The sequence below is a fragment of the Solanum verrucosum genome, unplaced genomic scaffold, assembly GCF_900185275.1.
Source record: "Solanum verrucosum unplaced genomic scaffold, falcon-dt-bn FXZP01000060.1, whole genome shotgun sequence".
In the NCBI taxonomy this organism is placed as follows: Eukaryota; Viridiplantae; Streptophyta; class Magnoliopsida; order Solanales; family Solanaceae; genus Solanum; species Solanum verrucosum.
The window spans coordinates 11,054,278-11,071,814 of NW_026020129.1; the positions used below are offsets into that span (position 1 = coordinate 11,054,278).

At 33.8% G+C, this 17,537-nt stretch overlaps 4 protein-coding genes across 5 annotated transcripts; 1 reads left to right on the plus strand and 3 right to left on the minus strand.

The window, feature by feature from the left end:
• Positions 1-544: 544 nt before the first annotated feature.
• LOC125827033 (GDSL esterase/lipase At4g10955-like) lies at positions 545-5,323 on the plus strand. 2 transcript variants are annotated; one of them, XM_049506389.1, is made up of 3 exons: positions 545-812; positions 2,585-2,667; positions 4,006-5,323. In XM_049506389.1, exons 1-3 carry the CDS (start codon positions 777-779, stop codon positions 4,976-4,978), a joined length of 1,092 nt encoding a protein of 363 aa, XP_049362346.1. In that variant the 5' UTR covers positions 545-776; the 3' UTR covers positions 4,979-5,323. The 2 variants fall into 2 exon arrangements, with proteins under 2 accessions (XP_049362346.1, XP_049362347.1); XM_049506390.1 differs by lacking the exon at positions 2,585-2,667 and having other exon boundaries at positions 708-812.
• Positions 5,324-5,603: 280 nt separating this feature from the next.
• LOC125827035 (probable inactive receptor kinase At1g48480) lies at positions 5,604-7,030 on the minus strand. The gene is made up of 2 exons (XM_049506392.1): positions 6,682-7,030; positions 5,604-6,189 (listed from the first exon to the last, which is right to left on the minus strand). Exons 1-2 carry the CDS (start codon positions 7,022-7,024, stop codon positions 5,618-5,620), a joined length of 915 nt encoding a protein of 304 aa, XP_049362349.1. The 5' UTR covers positions 7,025-7,030; the 3' UTR covers positions 5,604-5,617.
• A 3,817-nt stretch (positions 7,031-10,847) lies between these two features.
• On the minus strand, positions 10,848-11,483 carry LOC125827039 (uncharacterized). The gene has a single exon (XM_049506395.1). The coding sequence runs from the start codon at positions 11,446-11,448 to the stop codon at positions 10,855-10,857; it is 594 nt and encodes a 197-aa protein (XP_049362352.1). The 5' UTR covers positions 11,449-11,483; the 3' UTR covers positions 10,848-10,854.
• Positions 11,484-12,791: 1,308 nt separating this feature from the next.
• LOC125827031 (phosphatidylinositol 4-kinase gamma 4-like) lies at positions 12,792-16,232 on the minus strand. Its single transcript, XM_049506387.1, has 2 exons — positions 14,056-16,232; positions 12,792-13,501 (listed from the first exon to the last, which is right to left on the minus strand). Exons 1-2 carry the CDS (start codon positions 15,418-15,420, stop codon positions 13,115-13,117), a joined length of 1,752 nt encoding a protein of 583 aa, XP_049362344.1. The 5' UTR covers positions 15,421-16,232; the 3' UTR covers positions 12,792-13,114.
• Positions 16,233-17,537: the final 1,305 nt, after the last annotated feature.

Genomic DNA, 17,537 nt, shown 5'->3' on the forward strand with positions numbered 1-17,537 from the left:
AGCGATGAAATCAGAAATTTTGTTTAAAATATTAGAAATTTAGTATATGATTATGTCATTCAATTCTTGATGAAAGATATCATCATTTAGAATATATTACTTACGTCATTGGAAATTGAGAATTGTCAAATCTAATTTCATGTTCAAATGTGTAAAGTTTGATATTATCTACTCTAGTTATCTAGATTTAAATTTAATTATACAACTCTAAAACTTCATAGTCGAAATTTGCAACTTCAATCCTATATTTTCAAACTTGATTCCTGAAACTCCAAATCGAAAAGTTTCAACTTTAATCAAGTAAATCATTGATCGACTATATTATGAGAAGAGTTTAAATTTTCCATTTTATAATCATAATAATCACCACTCCTATCTCCCCCTATACCTACCCCTAGGAGTAATAATAATAATTTTTATTTTAAATAAATAAGAACTTAATAATAAAGTGGCTAAATATTAAATAGTTTTATAAGTTTTAATTGTTCTTTTGATATTGGCCCTCCAAGTGGTTATTTGTGCACATGTCCTTCAAGGATGAGAAAAGAGAAAAGAATATTCCTCAAAAAAAAAAAAAAAAGGAAGAAAATAATTAAAAAATAGATAAATAAATAACAAAGGGAACTTCAATTTTAGTGTCTCTTTATAGAAGGAAGAAGACAAAACCATAAAAATTGTTGTAAAATCGAAAAGGACAGTTTAACATCATCGTCCCACCTCCTTCTCCAGGCTCCAGCTGACCTATTTGGAAGGTGGGTTCTTGAAAATCTTAGAAAATGGCTACCAGCAATGATATTGTTACAGCTACAAAGGTTGGATCTTGAATAACCTTATGTCATATAGACTAAAGATTTAATCTTTGTAATGTTTCTGTCATTTTTCCCTCTAAAGATTGTATTTTTTTTTGTTTTCCTAGCATGTTTATTCTAAAGATTGGATCTTTTTTGTAATGTTTGTGGTATTTTTGTTCTGTTTTTGATTGATCCAACTTGCTGGCAAAAGGGTATTTTGAATTTCTATACCTTGAGAAGTAACTGAGCAATAAAGCAAATGCTACTCTGTAGATGTTCCATGTTAGATGTTACATTTTGCTATTCAGAGTTTATATGTAAGCAAATGTTGCTATTAGGAAAGTTTTATTTTTTTCTTTGAAATAAACCTTAATGTGGTAAACCCCACCAGTAGAACCCCTGCATCCAGGTTCCTTGAGTAGCTATTTTATACTATGCTACTTGGTGATTTGGATCCTAACTTTTATGGTTTGAGATAGAGGGTCCTTAACATTAGGCTAACCCCATGTCAATTGCTATATATATGTTTTTTAGACTATTCAGAGTTATTGCTTGTGATCTATGCATTAGATAATGGTATGGACGTTGAGGATTGGGGTAGAAGGTTAGTAGGTAGCGAGTGGTGTAGCACCTTTAAGGGGAAGAGTCAAGAGGTTAGTCTCCTATGCTACTTTTCTCTCTTTAGTAGTATTACAATTTAGTAAATGAGTAGTCTTTTTTTTCTTTGTTTTATTTTTACTTGTTGCTTCATTGATTGTGTCCATCTTGCCTCTTTGCTATCTTTATTTTTTCTAGCTGCTTTGATATTGCTACTTTGTTGTCATATTATTCTTGCAATCATGTTTCGATAATTGTTTTTCTAAGCCGACGGTCATTGGAAATAGCCTCTCTACCTCAAAGGTAGGGGTAAGGTCTGCGTACATCATACCCTCCCTAGACCCCACTTGTGGGATTACACTGTGTATGTTGTTGATTGCAATGCCCCTCCAAGAAAAATATTTTGATTAGGGTAGTAAATGGTAACTCTGAATCTCTGAGAATCATGTGAAATGGGAATTAACTTTGATGACCGTCTTCTAATCTTGCTATTGGTTCAAGTTCATACAGTAGTGCATCGTTATACGTAATATAGTTTGTACCAAAGAATGAAGTTGGTGAACTTCATTTAGCAGCTCACTTCTTGCTTAGTGGCACTTTTGATGGCAAGGTTAAACAAGTGTTTACGGATGCTAGCAAAACAGAAGAATGCTGAAGAAACTAGAATTTGAACCCCCAGGAGATATACTCAAATATGAATGTGAAGTTAGGTATACTTAATAATTTTCTTTATAAACCAATAAGAGTTCTATAAGAGGGGGATATGCGAGATTTGTGTCTAGAGACACGACTATCTATGAAATGATATCACTGTTATTTGAACCATTCAATTGGGGCAAGAACCATTGGTTAGAGCAAAACCAACCCACTTAAAGCTGGACGATTCACCCATAAATAAATTCGTGGTTCTGACACTTGGATTGTTGAGGTTTAACTCAGCGTCGTCCCTTTTGTACAAGTTCCGTAATAGAGTTGGTCTTGCTAGAAGCTTTTTAATATCAATTATAGTGCGTGTGGAGAGTAGGCTGAGATGTGGTATAAGAAATTACTTGACTACTCTTAGCTGGACGACTTGATGGCTAGTAAAATTTAGAAACTATTTATGGTAACAACAGTCTACATAATGGTTCAGATGGAGTTTTGCAACACTTCTCATGATCATCACTGTTGTTGTTTCCCCATTGTGTTTTGTGCAGGGTCAAGAAGAACAAAATGTATTAATCTCAGAGAAGGAACTTTTTGACCAATGTGGACCTGTGCACCTAACTGCTATTGACTGGTGTGTAAGTTCTTTTCCATGTTTATTTAGTTAAATAAAGGTTTTGCATATCATAAAGGTGATGGAATTATCGGAGATGTAATATCTGATAAATTTCTAGTTATACACGGAACACTATGAAATTAATGGAAGTACAAAGATGCAATATATTTAGTATTGAGGAGTTGGGCATATATTCTCAGGAGTTAACAAGAGTGTAGTGCTCATGGATTTCAGATCTGCTTGCCATTGTACTAAGTTACAAGTCTTACACTGCCATAACTATTTAGTTCTTGCAAAGGACGACGTTGAAACATCAAGTGTCTTGATCCATACTCAAATTACTACCTCCATTCTTGATTGATTCTCGTCTTTTCTTTTATGGGATGTCGCAAAGTAAATCCCTTTAAAATAATGGATTTCTCTCCCCATTTCACCGGTTTGCAAGTTGTTTGTCTCAACAATGAATAAATCAGGGTAAGTCTGTCAAATATAACATCATAATGAGAACCCACACCACTTTTCCCTGACTGAAGGATAAGTAGGTTTGGGATGTGCAGAATGATTTTGCCTTTATACCCTGGGTCTACCAAGTGATAAGAGCGCCTCCAAGATTTTAGATCACTTTGCTACAGTTGTGTAAGTGCCCTAGTATACCTTGCACCCTATCATTTTAGTGGCGGATTCAGGATTTTCACTAAGGGGGTTCGAGAATAAAATGTAGTGGCTGGGATTTGAACTTGAAACCTTGAGGTAAATTTTGAACCCGCTAAATTACTGAGTCAACCTCTAGTCTAGTATTTAGGGGATTCAAAATCTATGTATGTACATAAAAAATGAAAAAAATACTATATATATACAATGTAACGTTTTGTCGAGGGGGTTTGGGTGAACACCCTCCGCTCCCCTTGATCTGCCCCTACCTATCTTGGATGAACATGAGCTTAACACTTACTCCATGGAATAGGACATAATTTACTTTGGTCGCACTACTATTGATAAAGAGAGAGAGAGCCAAGTGGAGATGTCATGCCTGCAATTGCCTAAATTAGCATGATATTATGCTTAATAGAATGGGTGTTATGCCGGTTCTTTTCTAGAAATAAGCTTCCTTGATCTTTCACCCAATAAACAAAATAGATACAAGAAAGTAGAAACAAAGAGGTATAGAGGAGCTGATATTAGCTTGAACTATATGCATTCATCATCTTTTCCAAATTATGAAGCTTAATGCTATTGTTTGGCAACACTACTCACTCTCATGCTGCCCAACACTTACTCTTGCTTGAAATCTGGAAGTGTCCAGCCATTTTACAGAGACAGTTGTTACGAGTAATATTGTTCTTCTACCTAATGCAGGGAAAATGTTGCTCATCAACGATCTGTGGCTGCCAGTTTGGTTCAGGGCGTCTACATCCTAGAGCGTGACAAGCAAGAAAAACGGAAGGGAAGTCAAGCTCTTGCTCCTCCATGGTGGAGACATTTCCAATTTGAGTTATATCGCGTGCTTGTTGATGATGTTGATTCCTGCATTTTTGGTGCTATATATAAATTTGCACCCTCAAAATCTTATTTTGACGGTTCCAAAGATAAAAGCCAACGATTTGTTATTGCTTTCCGTGGGACCTTAACCAAAGGTGATGCATTTTCACGAGATATACAATTGGATGTCCACATTCTCAGGAATGGACTTCATCAGACTTCACGCTGTGAGACAGCCATTCAAGCTGTTCGACATGTGGTTGCAACATTTGGAAGCTCAAGTATCTGGCTAACTGGTCATTCCTTAGGGGCTGCAATGGCAATGCTTGCTGGAAAAACCATGGCAAAGACTGGTGTATTTCTAGATGCATTTTTGTTTAATCCGCCATTCTTGTCGGCCCCAATTGAAAGAATTAAAGATAAAAAGGTGAAACATGGAATCAGATTTGCAACCAGTGTTATAACAGCTGGACTTGCTTTTGCTGCGAAGCATAAAAACGTGAATAATCAATCTGGAGATACATTTGTTGCATTATCTGCATGGACACCGTGCCTATATGTGAATCCATCGGATCCTATTTGCGCAGAATACATTGGCTATTTTAAACACCGGGAAAACATGGATACAATGGGAGCAGGAGTTATCGAGAAGGTAGCAACCCAACACTCACTTGGTGGTCTTGTCTTGAGTTTCATGGGGAAGGAGTGTGATGAGCCATTGCACCTTATTCCATCAGCCAATTTAATAGTAAATTTGACTCCTCCGTCAGACTTCAAAGAAGCTCACGGGATTCACCAATGGTGGAAACCTGATTTACTTGTAGAGTCCAAGAAACACCAGTTTACATGAATGATGATATAAAACAAATACCACTACACCGATAGATGGTATGTTTGTCTAATTTGTTCCCTTGCTCGAGTATATTTATAGTTATCGACACATTACATTTTGCTCTTAGCTTAATAGTTGTGCCTTCTACTGGTGCTGAAGTTGCTTTACAGATGCATTGTCATCTCTTGTTACCTTCGACTCCAGTTTTATTCGTACATGTTTCTATGTATTGTAGAATCTATCTATCAGTTCTGTGCCTCATCCTATTACCTATTGTTGAGTGTTACAAATTGAAATTGTGCATATACTACCCATTGTATTATTGATAATGTTTTTGTTATAGAAGTATCCCTTGTGAGATTATTTCTGTTTGGTATTTTGTATTCGAACTAATGTCGTGTTTCAAGGGAACAACTTTTGAGATTCTTTTCACCATTTGTCAAATTGAGTTCTCGTGGCAGAGCAATCGATTAGGAAAATTCCTTATGATCTTTCGAATATATACAGAGCAGTAGTTAAATAAGACAAGTATCCCACACTCAGACATCCAAGAAGGAACGTGGGGGGAAATGGAGAGGAGACGGATCCGAAACTATCATATTTGTAAACACATATGGTAAGATAAAAACAACTATTATGTTGTATATTCTGCTGTCATCAATAAAACCTGCAGGTACCCCTAATCTGTTTTGTCACTGCTGCCATTGAAGGTCTTTTATTTGGATACTGAAAAGTACAGCAAACTGCAAGCTGTAACAGAAGGATCATTTGCTCAGCACTACTCTGGTCATGTTTAGGCAGCAGGGTGTCAAAAACATCGATGACCGGCTTCTCTTGAAACATGGAACGGATCCACTTAGGTAAATCTACTCCTTTGTTCTTGGTAAATGCATCTAGTGGAGCTTTACCAGTTAATAGTTCCAAGAGCAGAACACCAAAGCTATAGACATCTGACTTTTGTGAGACTTCATGAGCATTTGTCACTTCTGGTGCGCGATAACCAGCCACGAGCTCTAGTTTTGTATCTGAAGAGAGAATTCGTGCAATGGAAAACTCAGATAGACGAACACCTGATAAGGAGTCGGTGAGGAAAACATTGGATGATCTTATGTTTCCATGGCAGAAATCCGAGCCTCGGGAATGGAGAAATTCGATTGCACGGGCAACTCCATATGCAATGCTACTTCTTACTTCCCATGTAAGTGAGGCCTTGTTCCTACCTTCATTCCCTATATATTAATATCAAAGTTAAAAGTCAGAACTCTCTATAACAACCTTCAACAAATGTTTTCTAGGGAATCGATTGTTCATGTTTTGTTTTATGTTCTCTATAATGCTCAAAAACATTGGAATAAACAACGTTGTTATAGAGAGGTTTGACTCAATCAGATCACTCTATAACAATCATCCTCTACAACATTTCACTATAATAACCATGTCTTCTCTGCAACCGATGGTTTCTGTTATATTATATGTGCTCTATAACAATATTTCACTATAGCAGCAAAAAAACTATCGGAATAAACAACGTTGCTATAGAGAGTTTCGACTCAGTCAGTTCTCTCTATAACAATCATCCTCTATATCCATGTTTTTTGTGGAACCGATTGTTTGTGTTATGTTATATTATATGTTTTCTATAACATCATTTCACTATAGCAACCAGAATATATCAGAACAAACGACGTTATAGAGAGGAGATAATGATGAAGAAAACATACCATGTAAACGAAAAGCTAAGCTTCCCATTCTAACATAATCATATACAAGAAGAATTTCATTCTGATGCCAACAATATCCTCTAAGAGGAAGCAAATTTTCATGAACCATCTTTCCTACTTCACCAATTTTTTCTCTGAATTCTTCCTCAGCTAAGAAACCAACCTTCAATCTTTTTACAGCTACTGCATTTTTCCCTGGCAACTCCGACTTATAACTCGTCCCGAAAACGCCTTTCCCTAAAACTCCTGCTGTTGATCGTAACAATTCGTCTAATCCATAACCTCCATGATCACCAAAAAACACCAATTCAATGCCTACAATGTCTGTTGGACTCCAAGGCATTGAGTTTTGTTCGAATTAGTTGAGGTGCAGGCAAGTTGGTTCGAATAGCACGATTATCGAGAAAAAGAGAGAAGGAAATATAGAAATGAGAGGTCCTTCAATGGATTAATGAACAATTGGTATTGAAGATTTTGTCAAGGGAATTAAAAGTGTTAAAAGTCTTTAGGTTAAATGTGAAATAGAAAACATTTCTTTTTCTTGATTTGACTTGTTCTTTGGTTGGTTTTCATATTAATCCATAAGAAGGTTCACAATTCAACAACTTTATAATGTTTTAATAATGATTTGTATTTTTTTAATGATTAATTTTGTTCTTATGCCAAATCATTTATTGGAGTCACCTCTTAGAAATAAAATTTGTTTGGTTCTTCTATGGGGTTTCAATATATCTGTGTGTTTGTTTTGGCTTCCGAGCAAAAATGATAAATAGGCGATGCATCTACAAAAGTTTTTCTTGACTTTACAGATTAAATGGAGTTTTTGAAAAGAAAAAATATTATTTTATTATTCGTCGAAAAAAATATTATGATTCTTAAGAAGTCAACGAAGCATTTCCCATCAATAAAGTAACAATTAACAAATGAGAAAGTTCAATGGATTTTCCAGCCAACTAAAGTCGTCAATTCATTAATGTAATTGAATTATTCTTAAAAATTATTTTTGTAGCTTCATCTTCAATAATGCAAGTAGGTCAAGAATCCTAAGGCATGAAATTTGTAAGAAATTACCTTATAATTTCTACTAATTTTTTTTTTGGCTATATCTAGCTCTTGAATCCCGATATTTTTTAATTAGGGTTCCATAAGAAGTCGGAACGGAGTGTGACATACTGACATTCCCGCATGATACTTTGATATCATGTCAAATTAGGTGTTAAATTTATCTTACACTTCAAAATGCTAATTCAAATATATGAAAATTGTCAAAACTTTAAATGAGTCTAAAATTCTCGTCCCAATACGGAATCATTCTCATCAACATAGACCATGCTATTAAATGCATAAATGAAAGTGATTCAAAAAACTATATCTACACACACATATGAATGGATCCATTTGTTGAGTGGGAATTCATCCATTTGGTCAAATATGCCTATTTTTCTAAACTTTAATGTACATAACTATTCTATATTCATATTGATGAAAGATAATAGATATCTCGTAGAGTTAATCAAATTAAATGATAGCTGACTTGAAAATCACATGCTCCCTTCCAATCTTTAGAATGTCCACTATATACATAAAAATAAGGACACTACATACATATATATATTTTATGTATATATCATGAATGTTGAACCAGCTTCAACTTTTTTTCGTATGCTTACTTTTTTCTATTTTGAATCATTTTAGTGAAAATTCTTATTCCGCTAGTAAAATTAATTATTTTGAAAGAGCATTGGATGGTATCAAGTTAGATCCATTTTCTACTCACATAGAGAAAAAGATTGAAAAAGAAGTTCCCTACAAACTCTAATCCCAAGAGACCTAACCCCACACACAAAAGTAAAATGTTTGCAGAAAAGGACACCATCAATTATTTCAAATATTGGTCCATACAATTCATGTGGTGTACCCACTAGCCACTGTTCATGGGCTGTCCATTATCGAAATGACTTCAAAATTTAAAATTTATGAATTTTTATTATAGTTTTAAATTAATATATAATAACAACTTAATTAATAATTAAATATTTCATAAGTTTTGAAATATATATACCATGTTTAAGTTTATGTGGATAACTTATGACTTATACGTTAAGAGAAAATGACATAAATAGTCTCTTAACTATTTGAGTAGGTCTAAAATGGTTCCTTAACTATACACTTAACAAATTTAGTCATTTAACTATTCAAAAACTTATCAGCTTTGGTCCCTTAACTATACACTTACCGATTTTAGTCCCTTAACTATAAACTTACCAATTTTAGTCCTTTAACTATTCAAAAACTTATCAGGTTTGGTCTTTCTTCATTTTTTTAATACAAATAGCTTAGGTTTATATCAATGGAAATCTTCGTGAAATAAAATCTTCAACCTATTTTTTAAGTTGTTTCTCTATCCCAACCCTTTTTTCTTCAAACTACTCTTATGAAAAGAACAATAACGCCAACGATTCAAAATAAAATTAATGAGGAAAGAAGATATAAGTCCTAATTTTATTCAATGGAAGATAAAATTAAGCATATAATTGTTGTTTATGACTTAAATCCGCACTTGAATATGCTAATCAGTGCGGATTTTATGCAATTTACCCAAATTTCTTTACGTAAAATGAAATGAAATGAATAATAAAATTGATCTATTTTTAATTTTTTTTTTTTTTTTGCAAATCTACCATTTTATAAATTTCAATTTCTAAAAAATTAAACAAATTCCGTTCAATGAAGTCATTGGAGTATAAACTTTGGATTTAACGAGTAATAATTTTTTTTTCCTTTTTATAATAAAGTTTAGCATATTCAAGTCCTTAGTAGCAATAATATGCTTCATTTTATCCCCTGTTGAATAAAACTATGACTTATATTTTCTTTTCTCTTGAGTTTTATTTTAAATCGTTGAAGTTAAGGTTCTTCACATAAGGTTAATTTGAAGAAAAAGTAGCGGAGAGAGAGAAACAACAGAAAAATTGCTAAAGAATTTAATTTCTCGAGGCATGGATTCCGTTAATATAAACCTAAGTTATTTGTATTAAAAAAATGGACAAAGACCAAACCTGATAAGTTTTTGAATACTTAAAGGACTAAATTCGGTAAGTTTATAGTTAAGGGACTAAAATCGTTAAGTGTATAATTAAGAGACCAAAGCTGATAAGTTTTTGAATAGTTAAATGACTAAATCCGTTAAATGTATAGTTAATGGACCATTTTAGACCTACTCCTATAGTCAAGGGACTATTTATGTCATTTTCTTTATACGTTAACACCATTTTTCGAGTTTATTTGCATTCGTTTGAGTTACTTCATTTTACTAGAAATACTTGATATAAATATTTTGTATCAATAACGAGTAATTTTGCTTATCAAAATTTAGATAAACAAAATAAATATTTGAATTCACATATTTTATTTTTACTTCATTGATCACTAGACAACACGACCACGGGATTCACCCACTATCTCACTTGACAGTCCTCTTAAAATCCTCCATTTTTATCGCAAGTTGTTTTTTACCTTTCTAATTATAGTTTTGCATTTTTTATTAATCAATAATCATTAACTTTAAACAGAAAGAAACAAAGATTATCTTTCCAGCTAATGCTGCTCATAAAACTCAAAACACTTTGGTCTTTTTAAAAAAAAAAGAAATTCATGTATATGTAACAACAATAGGATTATTTTTAATAAATCAAATTTAGTAGTAAATATTCCTTCATCATTAATTTAAAATTTTAGATTCAAAACATCTTTGTTAAAGAAGTTTTTATCTCAATATGAGACTTCCCAAACGTGAATTTAAATATGAATATCGATGTCAAAGTCGAAAATCTTTCTAAAGCAGTCTCATTACCACTACAAGGTGATGTTAATTTCATATACTCTACTCTTCACAAACTTCACTAATAAAATTATAACACGAATATCAAACGTTGAACGACAAACAAAAGGTTATCAAAAATATCTTCAACAATAAAGTAAAATAACACATTTTTTTACAATTACTCTGAAAATTCACCACCCAACACAAAAATACACTAAACCAAAAAAAATTAAATTAAAACTTAGTACTAAAAACTAATACGTTTGCGAGCTATTACACTTGAGCCGATCTACTCCATTTCCATTTAAAGAATAGCAATTGCGAATTTTCCGGAGTTAAATAAAATAAAACTAACAGTGGAAAGCTGTAACAGATCCATCACTCACAGAAATACCAATTCTACATTCAGCTTTACTCTCCACATGATGTGTAAAAAAATGGAGCACTCTAACCCGACCCGCCATTTCCAATCTCGACTCCACTTCCATACTAGATCCGACCCGAAACCCACTCAACCCATCCGTCACCGTCGGCCCACCCACACTCTCCGGTTGTCCATTCACCGTTAACGGAAACGCCTTCACCGAAAACGTCGCCGCCATGTACTGGGTCCGACCCGAATTAATTTTTCCGGCGGGTACGAACATGAACCCGATTCGATTACCCGAATAAAGTAACTGCAGAGAACTGTCGTAGTGAGCAAATTCGTCGTGATTTGGGTTTTCGATTGAGACGTATTGAGAAAAGGTGAAGTTAACGGTGCCGTTAGAGGTGGAGAAAGAGGGAAGCTGAATGGAGTTAACGGTGATAATGGGGGATTTAGGTTTGAAAAGAGTGAAGTAAAGGATGAAGATGATAATGAAGATGAAGATTAAGAAAATTGTTGCAACTATACATGAAGCTAAATTTGTACGTCCACTTGGAGGTTTACGAGATTTAACCATTTTTTTTTTTTGTGTGTGAAAAAATTCAGAAAAATGTTGAACAATGAGATTTCTTTTTTGTTTAGAGAAAAAGACAAGTGAAAGTGAAAGTGAAAGAATGGGATTTTGTGTTGTTTTTAAGATTCAATAAAGTGATATAAAGAGTGTGAAAATGTGGACTTTCTTTTTGCAATTTGCTATCCGTAATTTCTGTTCTTTTTGTCACTTCTTTGAGGGGTATGAGTAATGGTTGATTCGGGTTAGTTTAGGTGTATCTCGATAAAGTTTTGTATTAACATATTATATACCTAGATAAAGTTTAATGTGTATGTATTATTTTATACTAGCGCAAGTATTTGAGTTATATTGATATTAGTAACATACAAGTTAATAGGAAATATGTGTATATTCTTCGTTTCAATTTATTTGTCTTGTTTTGATTTGATATGAAGTTTAAGAAAATAAAAAGGCTTTTGAATCTTGTGATCTTAAATTAAAGATATACTAAATGTAAGTCTTGAAGATGTTGTGTGGAAAGTTATAATTTAAAACTTTCTTTTCAAATGGACTAAAAAAAAGTAGGACAATCAAATTGAAATGAAAGCAATATTATTTTATGGAGAATTAGTTACTCATGTATTAGTAACTTATTTCTATATAATGCAAATGAAGACTTGCGTAACCATTTTCAAATTAACTACCAAACAATCCCAAAATAATTTTATCTCAAATACTTGAATGAAGAAGAAAAAAATATCTAATATTTTTTATTCTATTAAAATTTAAATATGAAATTTCATAATTTTTCATCAACTTAATTGACACCACACTTTAATTACTTCTCTCTTTACTTCCTTTTTGATGTGGATAAGTCCATATATGGGACAAAAGAAGATAGAAGAATAAAAGTTTTTAAATAAATTCAAAAACTCAAGTTTTTTATAATATAGATGAAAGTGCAACTATAATGCTAGGAAAAAAGTTGCTTTAGTGATGGATTACCTTTGCCTTCAACCAGTAAAGTTGGCTCATTTCATCAAATATGGGAGACAGAGGCATTTAATATTTCAAAAACAATTTATAATATGTACTATTTTACCTCATTTTTCACTTTTACAATTGTCTTAAGTACATTCAAGCCACGTATGATGAGCTCAACTGAGAAAACATGTAGAGGTTTTGAATCCGAGACTCTCCACTTGGGAGGATCCTTTGCTCAACCAACTCAGCTACTCTTGCGGATTAGAACAACATTATCTTATAATTGTGTGAGAGAGCGGGCGACAACTTTTAACATTGCGCCAAGGCTCATCTATTCAAACTACAATCCCTCTAGTAAACATAAAATTTCACAAGTTAGTTGGTGCTGCTTACTGAGACAAGGAATTTGATAGCTTTTGTACATAAAACTCAGTATCACTTCACTCATTGAGAAAGGATACATGACAACTGTTTTATAAATAACAGTTTGTTTTATTTATTATTTATTGCATATTGCAACTTCTGCTCCATATTTGAAGAACCATCATATTGGTAATGAGCAGTAGTTGAGAGGGAAAAAGGTTTCCGACCATAGACGGACAACAAGGTCAGTCATCAACCTTTGCTATCTTCATTCAGTCCATTTATATATATGGACCGAACGCTATATACATATAACAGAATCGAAGATACATACTTACAATCCTTAGGAAGATTTATATTTTAGCTTCTCAAGCTTGATATCCATGAGCTTGTAGACAGTTTCAAGAAATGTAGCTTCAGTCATGCCAGGAAGCATAGAATCTTGAGCATCACGAATGATTTCCTCGATAACAGATTCCTTGTTCAAGGTTTCCCTGCACATCATGTTTCCAATGTCAAATGGAGTAAGTCCTCTCTCTACCCCTTTCTTCAGAAGCATGGTTGAGATACGAAGAGTACGAGCACATTCAACAGATAAATCCAATCCATAAAATTTAAGAAGGTCAATGTCTTGTTCAGCATCCAGTGATTTGATGTACTTGATAGTTTCTGGAGAGTAAGGTTTACGGGCTTGTGGCCAATAGAGCCAATCAAAGGTGCAATCTTCAAACTGCAGATAACAAATTTGTGAGTGCAACTCTTGAAAGGAAGTAAATGTTGAATTTAGTATATATGCTAACAAACCAATAGAAAGATAAAAGTTTCAGTTTTGACGGTGGAGATTCTTGGACATTATGAATCAGGGCTGTCATACAGATACAGAAAATATCACAGATCTTAAGAGAGTTTAAATATTTCTTTCTACAATTTGGAGGAGGGAACTGGACCTAAAGATATGAGAGGCAATATATTCAGCTAAACCATCTCTAACCTTATTGTCAGGTACATCTTACCGGGCAGATATTAAGCTCATTGACAGGGTAAGCAATACATGCAGGGAAGGAACAAGTTATTTGGCATTCAAACTAGGCACCTCGAAGTTTCTCCACATCAGACAAATCATAACCGAAATATTAAAAGTATTCACAAGGCATAAGAACTTCCATATGCAATAATCAATTTAGTGAAAATGAAAAATTACTCACAAGGAAACAATCACAAGTTCATAGCATTTCTAATCATTGTCAAACAACATTTGTAAGGAATAACACAATCATAACTTACATTCTCAGGCAAGCAGTAGCCATGGTCAATTGGTGTAAGCACGATTCGTCCTTCTTTCCCTTCCCTGGTCACAAGAATATTCCCAGCATGCCTATCAGCATTTGCTGTTCTTATGTCAAAGACAGTAATCTTATGAACTTCCTCAACAGGAAATATTCCTGGACCCATATCCTCACAATTTCCTTCATTCTTCATAAACAGCTGCAGTGAACCAACTTTGGTGTATTCGGATGACCACTCAAATCCATCAGGATGATGAAATGTATTGTGCAAGCACTGAACCATAACAGTGGGAGGCACACCGGAAAAGCCTATCTCACAATTGGACAATGTTCGGTGCCCGGTCCTTGGATGGTCCAGTAGGAAAGCTGCAACCTCCCTGAATGCACCTTCTCCAACTCGGGTTCCCCTTTTCAACCCTTCACCATTGGTTGATAAAGGTAGTCCTTGAGGGTTATTCACAGCTAGCGGTTCCTCATCAATGGGCTTAAAAATAGCAACATACTTGTTGCCAGACCCATCCTGCATGAAATAAGTTCCTCCAGTCCCTTCAGATGATCGGATAGGTATATTGCCTTTCGTCAATCCATCACATGCAGAGTTGATCATGTCCCAGATATATCCAGGCAGTTCAATATTTGGATCAACAACAAAAGGTTCCAACAACAAGTTTCTATCAGGTGTCTTCTTGGAGAAGGACTGGAACTCCCTGGATGGTTCATGTACACCCTGACTTTGGGTCTCCTCATTCCAATTAGCTGCAACAACAGAAAGTTCAACATCCCTCTCGGCATGCTTAGCCCGAAGCTTTGCAAATTTCTGAACTACCAGGTGAATCACTGCATCAGCAGTAATATCATCAATGAGCTTCTGATCCTCAAGCTTCTCACCATTACAGAAAAGCTCTTGAACCTTAAGCTCCTCACCAAAGTCTTTGCCTTTCTTCAATATGGTACGTTTAAGGTACCCAATATCTTGATGCCTGTCAACAGGAAATTCAAATTCCATGCCACAAGTGGTCCTAACAGTGATAACAAGGAGATCAGAGATCTTGAAGACCATATGCAACACATTCCCATTACTGACTCCATAGTCCCTGACCAAAGATTCATTTCTTGCCAGCTCTCTACCACCAAAAACTAGCTTCTGCATCTTAACCACAAACCCTTTACAAGTTTGGAGCTTAAGTTTCACTTCACCAATCGAATCAGACTCCAACACGCGCATTGGAATCACAGAACCAGCCACAGTGATATATATTACAATTGATTCATTCGTGCAAAGCGCCAATGGGCCATAGATATGTCTTGTAGCCCGGACAGACTCTTCCTGAACCGGACTCAAAGCCACATCAACAGCAGACATTGTGATGATTATACAAGGCTTTACACACCAGCCTCAAGATTTTCTTGAACCCCTATTCTCCTTAATGACTATATAAGTGTTCCAAAATCTCAAACAGGGCATCAACCATGTACAAGATTGCTCAATCTTAAATCCTCAATGCAGAAATGTAATTCCCCTTTTACCAAAAGACTCTACCTTTCTTACCCAGAAAAGAAAAAAACCAATAATAGATAAAACCAAAAAACAAATAAAAGGAACTCAAAGCAATCAAGACCAAAGATTCAAACTTTCACAATCCTAAACTGCAATAAATGAAATACCCAAATAAATATTGATCCAAAACTCCTCAGAAATGCAGAGCTTAAAGATCAAGAATCCAAGTAAACCTTCAACAATTCACTTCTTTGGGGAATTTTATCAAACAGGTCACACGCACAAAAGGGTGCAAAGAAAAGTTAGATTGCTAAGGCTCTGGGGACAATTTTTTTTTGCTTTCCACAGGATAGTGGATTCTTTACTAGTAGGAAAGAATCAAAAGGTAAATGGGTCAAAGAATAAAAGCTTATATATTGCTACATGGTAAGGAAGGATTTGATTTTTAAAAAAAAAGGGGATCTTTTTTTTTTTCTTCTTAATTATCCTCCCTGCATTTCCCGGAATTGGATATCGGAGCTTGGTTGTATGACTTGGTTACATGTCGGAAAATTGAAACAGTATCCGGTTTATTCGCCGGCCTTTTGAAGTTTTCCGGTAGAAATGTCAATGAAGAGGGAGAGAGAAGGTGAAGAGTGGAAGAAGCGGAATTATAGCCGTTAGCTTAGCTTATTTGCTATTGACTACATGACTCATATAAAAGAGTATTCACAAACTTAGCTTTATTTCAATTTATTATTTATAACTTTACTTTATATTTAACTTTATTTATACATTTCTTAGTGACACTCAAACTTTTTTTTTTTTTTTGTCCGTAATAATATAATCAGTATAATTCTATAAGTGATTTTGGAAAGAATAGGAGGTAATAATAATTGAGTGAATCTGTCATAGAGTACTCTATCACGAGCTATCAAAGCACGCTTAGTCAATCGTTAAATAAATTCGGAAAGAATAAGAAATAATAATAGAGTGAATCCGTCCTAGAGTACTTGACCACGAGATGCCAAATCACGCTTAGTTAATCGATAATTTCCACCTCAAAGCTGGCTAGTACAACTATGTTGTTGTTGATCTTACTCCTATCTCATAGAGATAAGAAAATTATTATTTTTAATGGACCTTCGACTTGAACAAGATATTTTCAAATAGTTTTTAAAATAGGGAAAAAATTGACTTTTTAAAAGTTTTTCGTCTGGTTTATGATACTTGTATAAGCAAAAGTAGATTTAAAATTTGAAGTTTCTTTTTACGTTAATATCAAATTATATTAAATGAGTTCACAATTAATTATTTATATACATTTAATAATGTTTTAATATATATGACTTATTAGATTTTTGTGAACTCATAATAAAGGCGTAAAACTTTGGATCTGCTCACACGTATTAAGACTGACTAAATTCGATGTATAGCTGAAATTCTTCTTTGAGAATAAAACTTTTTTTTAACAAAGACGAACTATACATATGATTCGAACTCAAGATCTATGTTCATGAGTTAGGAAAATCTTATTTATTGATTTATCATAATTGGTAGATTATCATTTTGATCCTTGTGATATCGACTTTTAGCAAATTTAACCTTTACTTCAATTAATTAAAATGTATGTTTTTACATCAATTAATTAAAATGTATGTTTTTACTTCCATTATATAGAAAATATATTATATTTAATCTACTTTAAGAAATACATCACCCTCAAATATGGAGTAACAATACAAATTTAATATAACCTACTGATAAATTAACTATTAGGGGGGAATGCTACTTTTAATCATAATTTGGGGAACATCTTTGTTAAACTAAAAAAGCATGTTAAGTGAACTTTTTTAATTTTAAATTCAATGTATTGCACAAAATAAAGTACCAAATTGTTGAGTGAAATAACAAACACCTTGGCACTAGGAATGGGTTCCAAATTAGTATTACAAATCCAGAAAATCTCTCTTGAAAATTAACAATTAATTAATTACTCTCCT

Bases quoted from the DNA above. Each gene is read 5' to 3' on its own strand.
- LOC125827033 (XM_049506389.1), top strand. From the start codon at position 777: ATGGCTACCAGCAATGATATTGTTACAGCTACAAAG. The intron at 813-2,584 runs GTTGGATCTTGA...TGTTTTGTGCAG, and splicing joins ATATTGTTACAGCTACAAAG to GGTCAAGAAGAACAAAATGT. The intron at 2,668-4,005 runs GTGTGTAAGTTC...TACCTAATGCAG, and splicing joins CACCTAACTGCTATTGACTG to GGAAAATGTTGCTCATCAAC.
- LOC125827035 (XM_049506392.1), bottom strand. From the start codon at position 7,024: ATGCCTTGGAGTCCAACAGACATTGTAGGCATTGAATTGGTGTTTTTT. The intron at 6,190-6,681 runs GTATGTTTTCTT...ATTAATATATAG, and splicing joins CTTAGCTTTTCGTTTACATG to GGAATGAAGGTAGGAACAAG.
- LOC125827039 (XM_049506395.1), bottom strand. From the start codon at position 11,448: ATGGTTAAATCTCGTAAACCTCCAAGTGGACGTACAAATTTAGCTTCA.
- LOC125827031 (XM_049506387.1), bottom strand. From the start codon at position 15,420: ATGTCTGCTGTTGATGTGGCTTTGAGTCCGGTTCAGGAAGAGTCTGTC. The intron at 13,502-14,055 runs GTAAGTTATGAT...TGTTATCTGCAG, and splicing joins GCTACTGCTTGCCTGAGAAT to TTTGAAGATTGCACCTTTGA.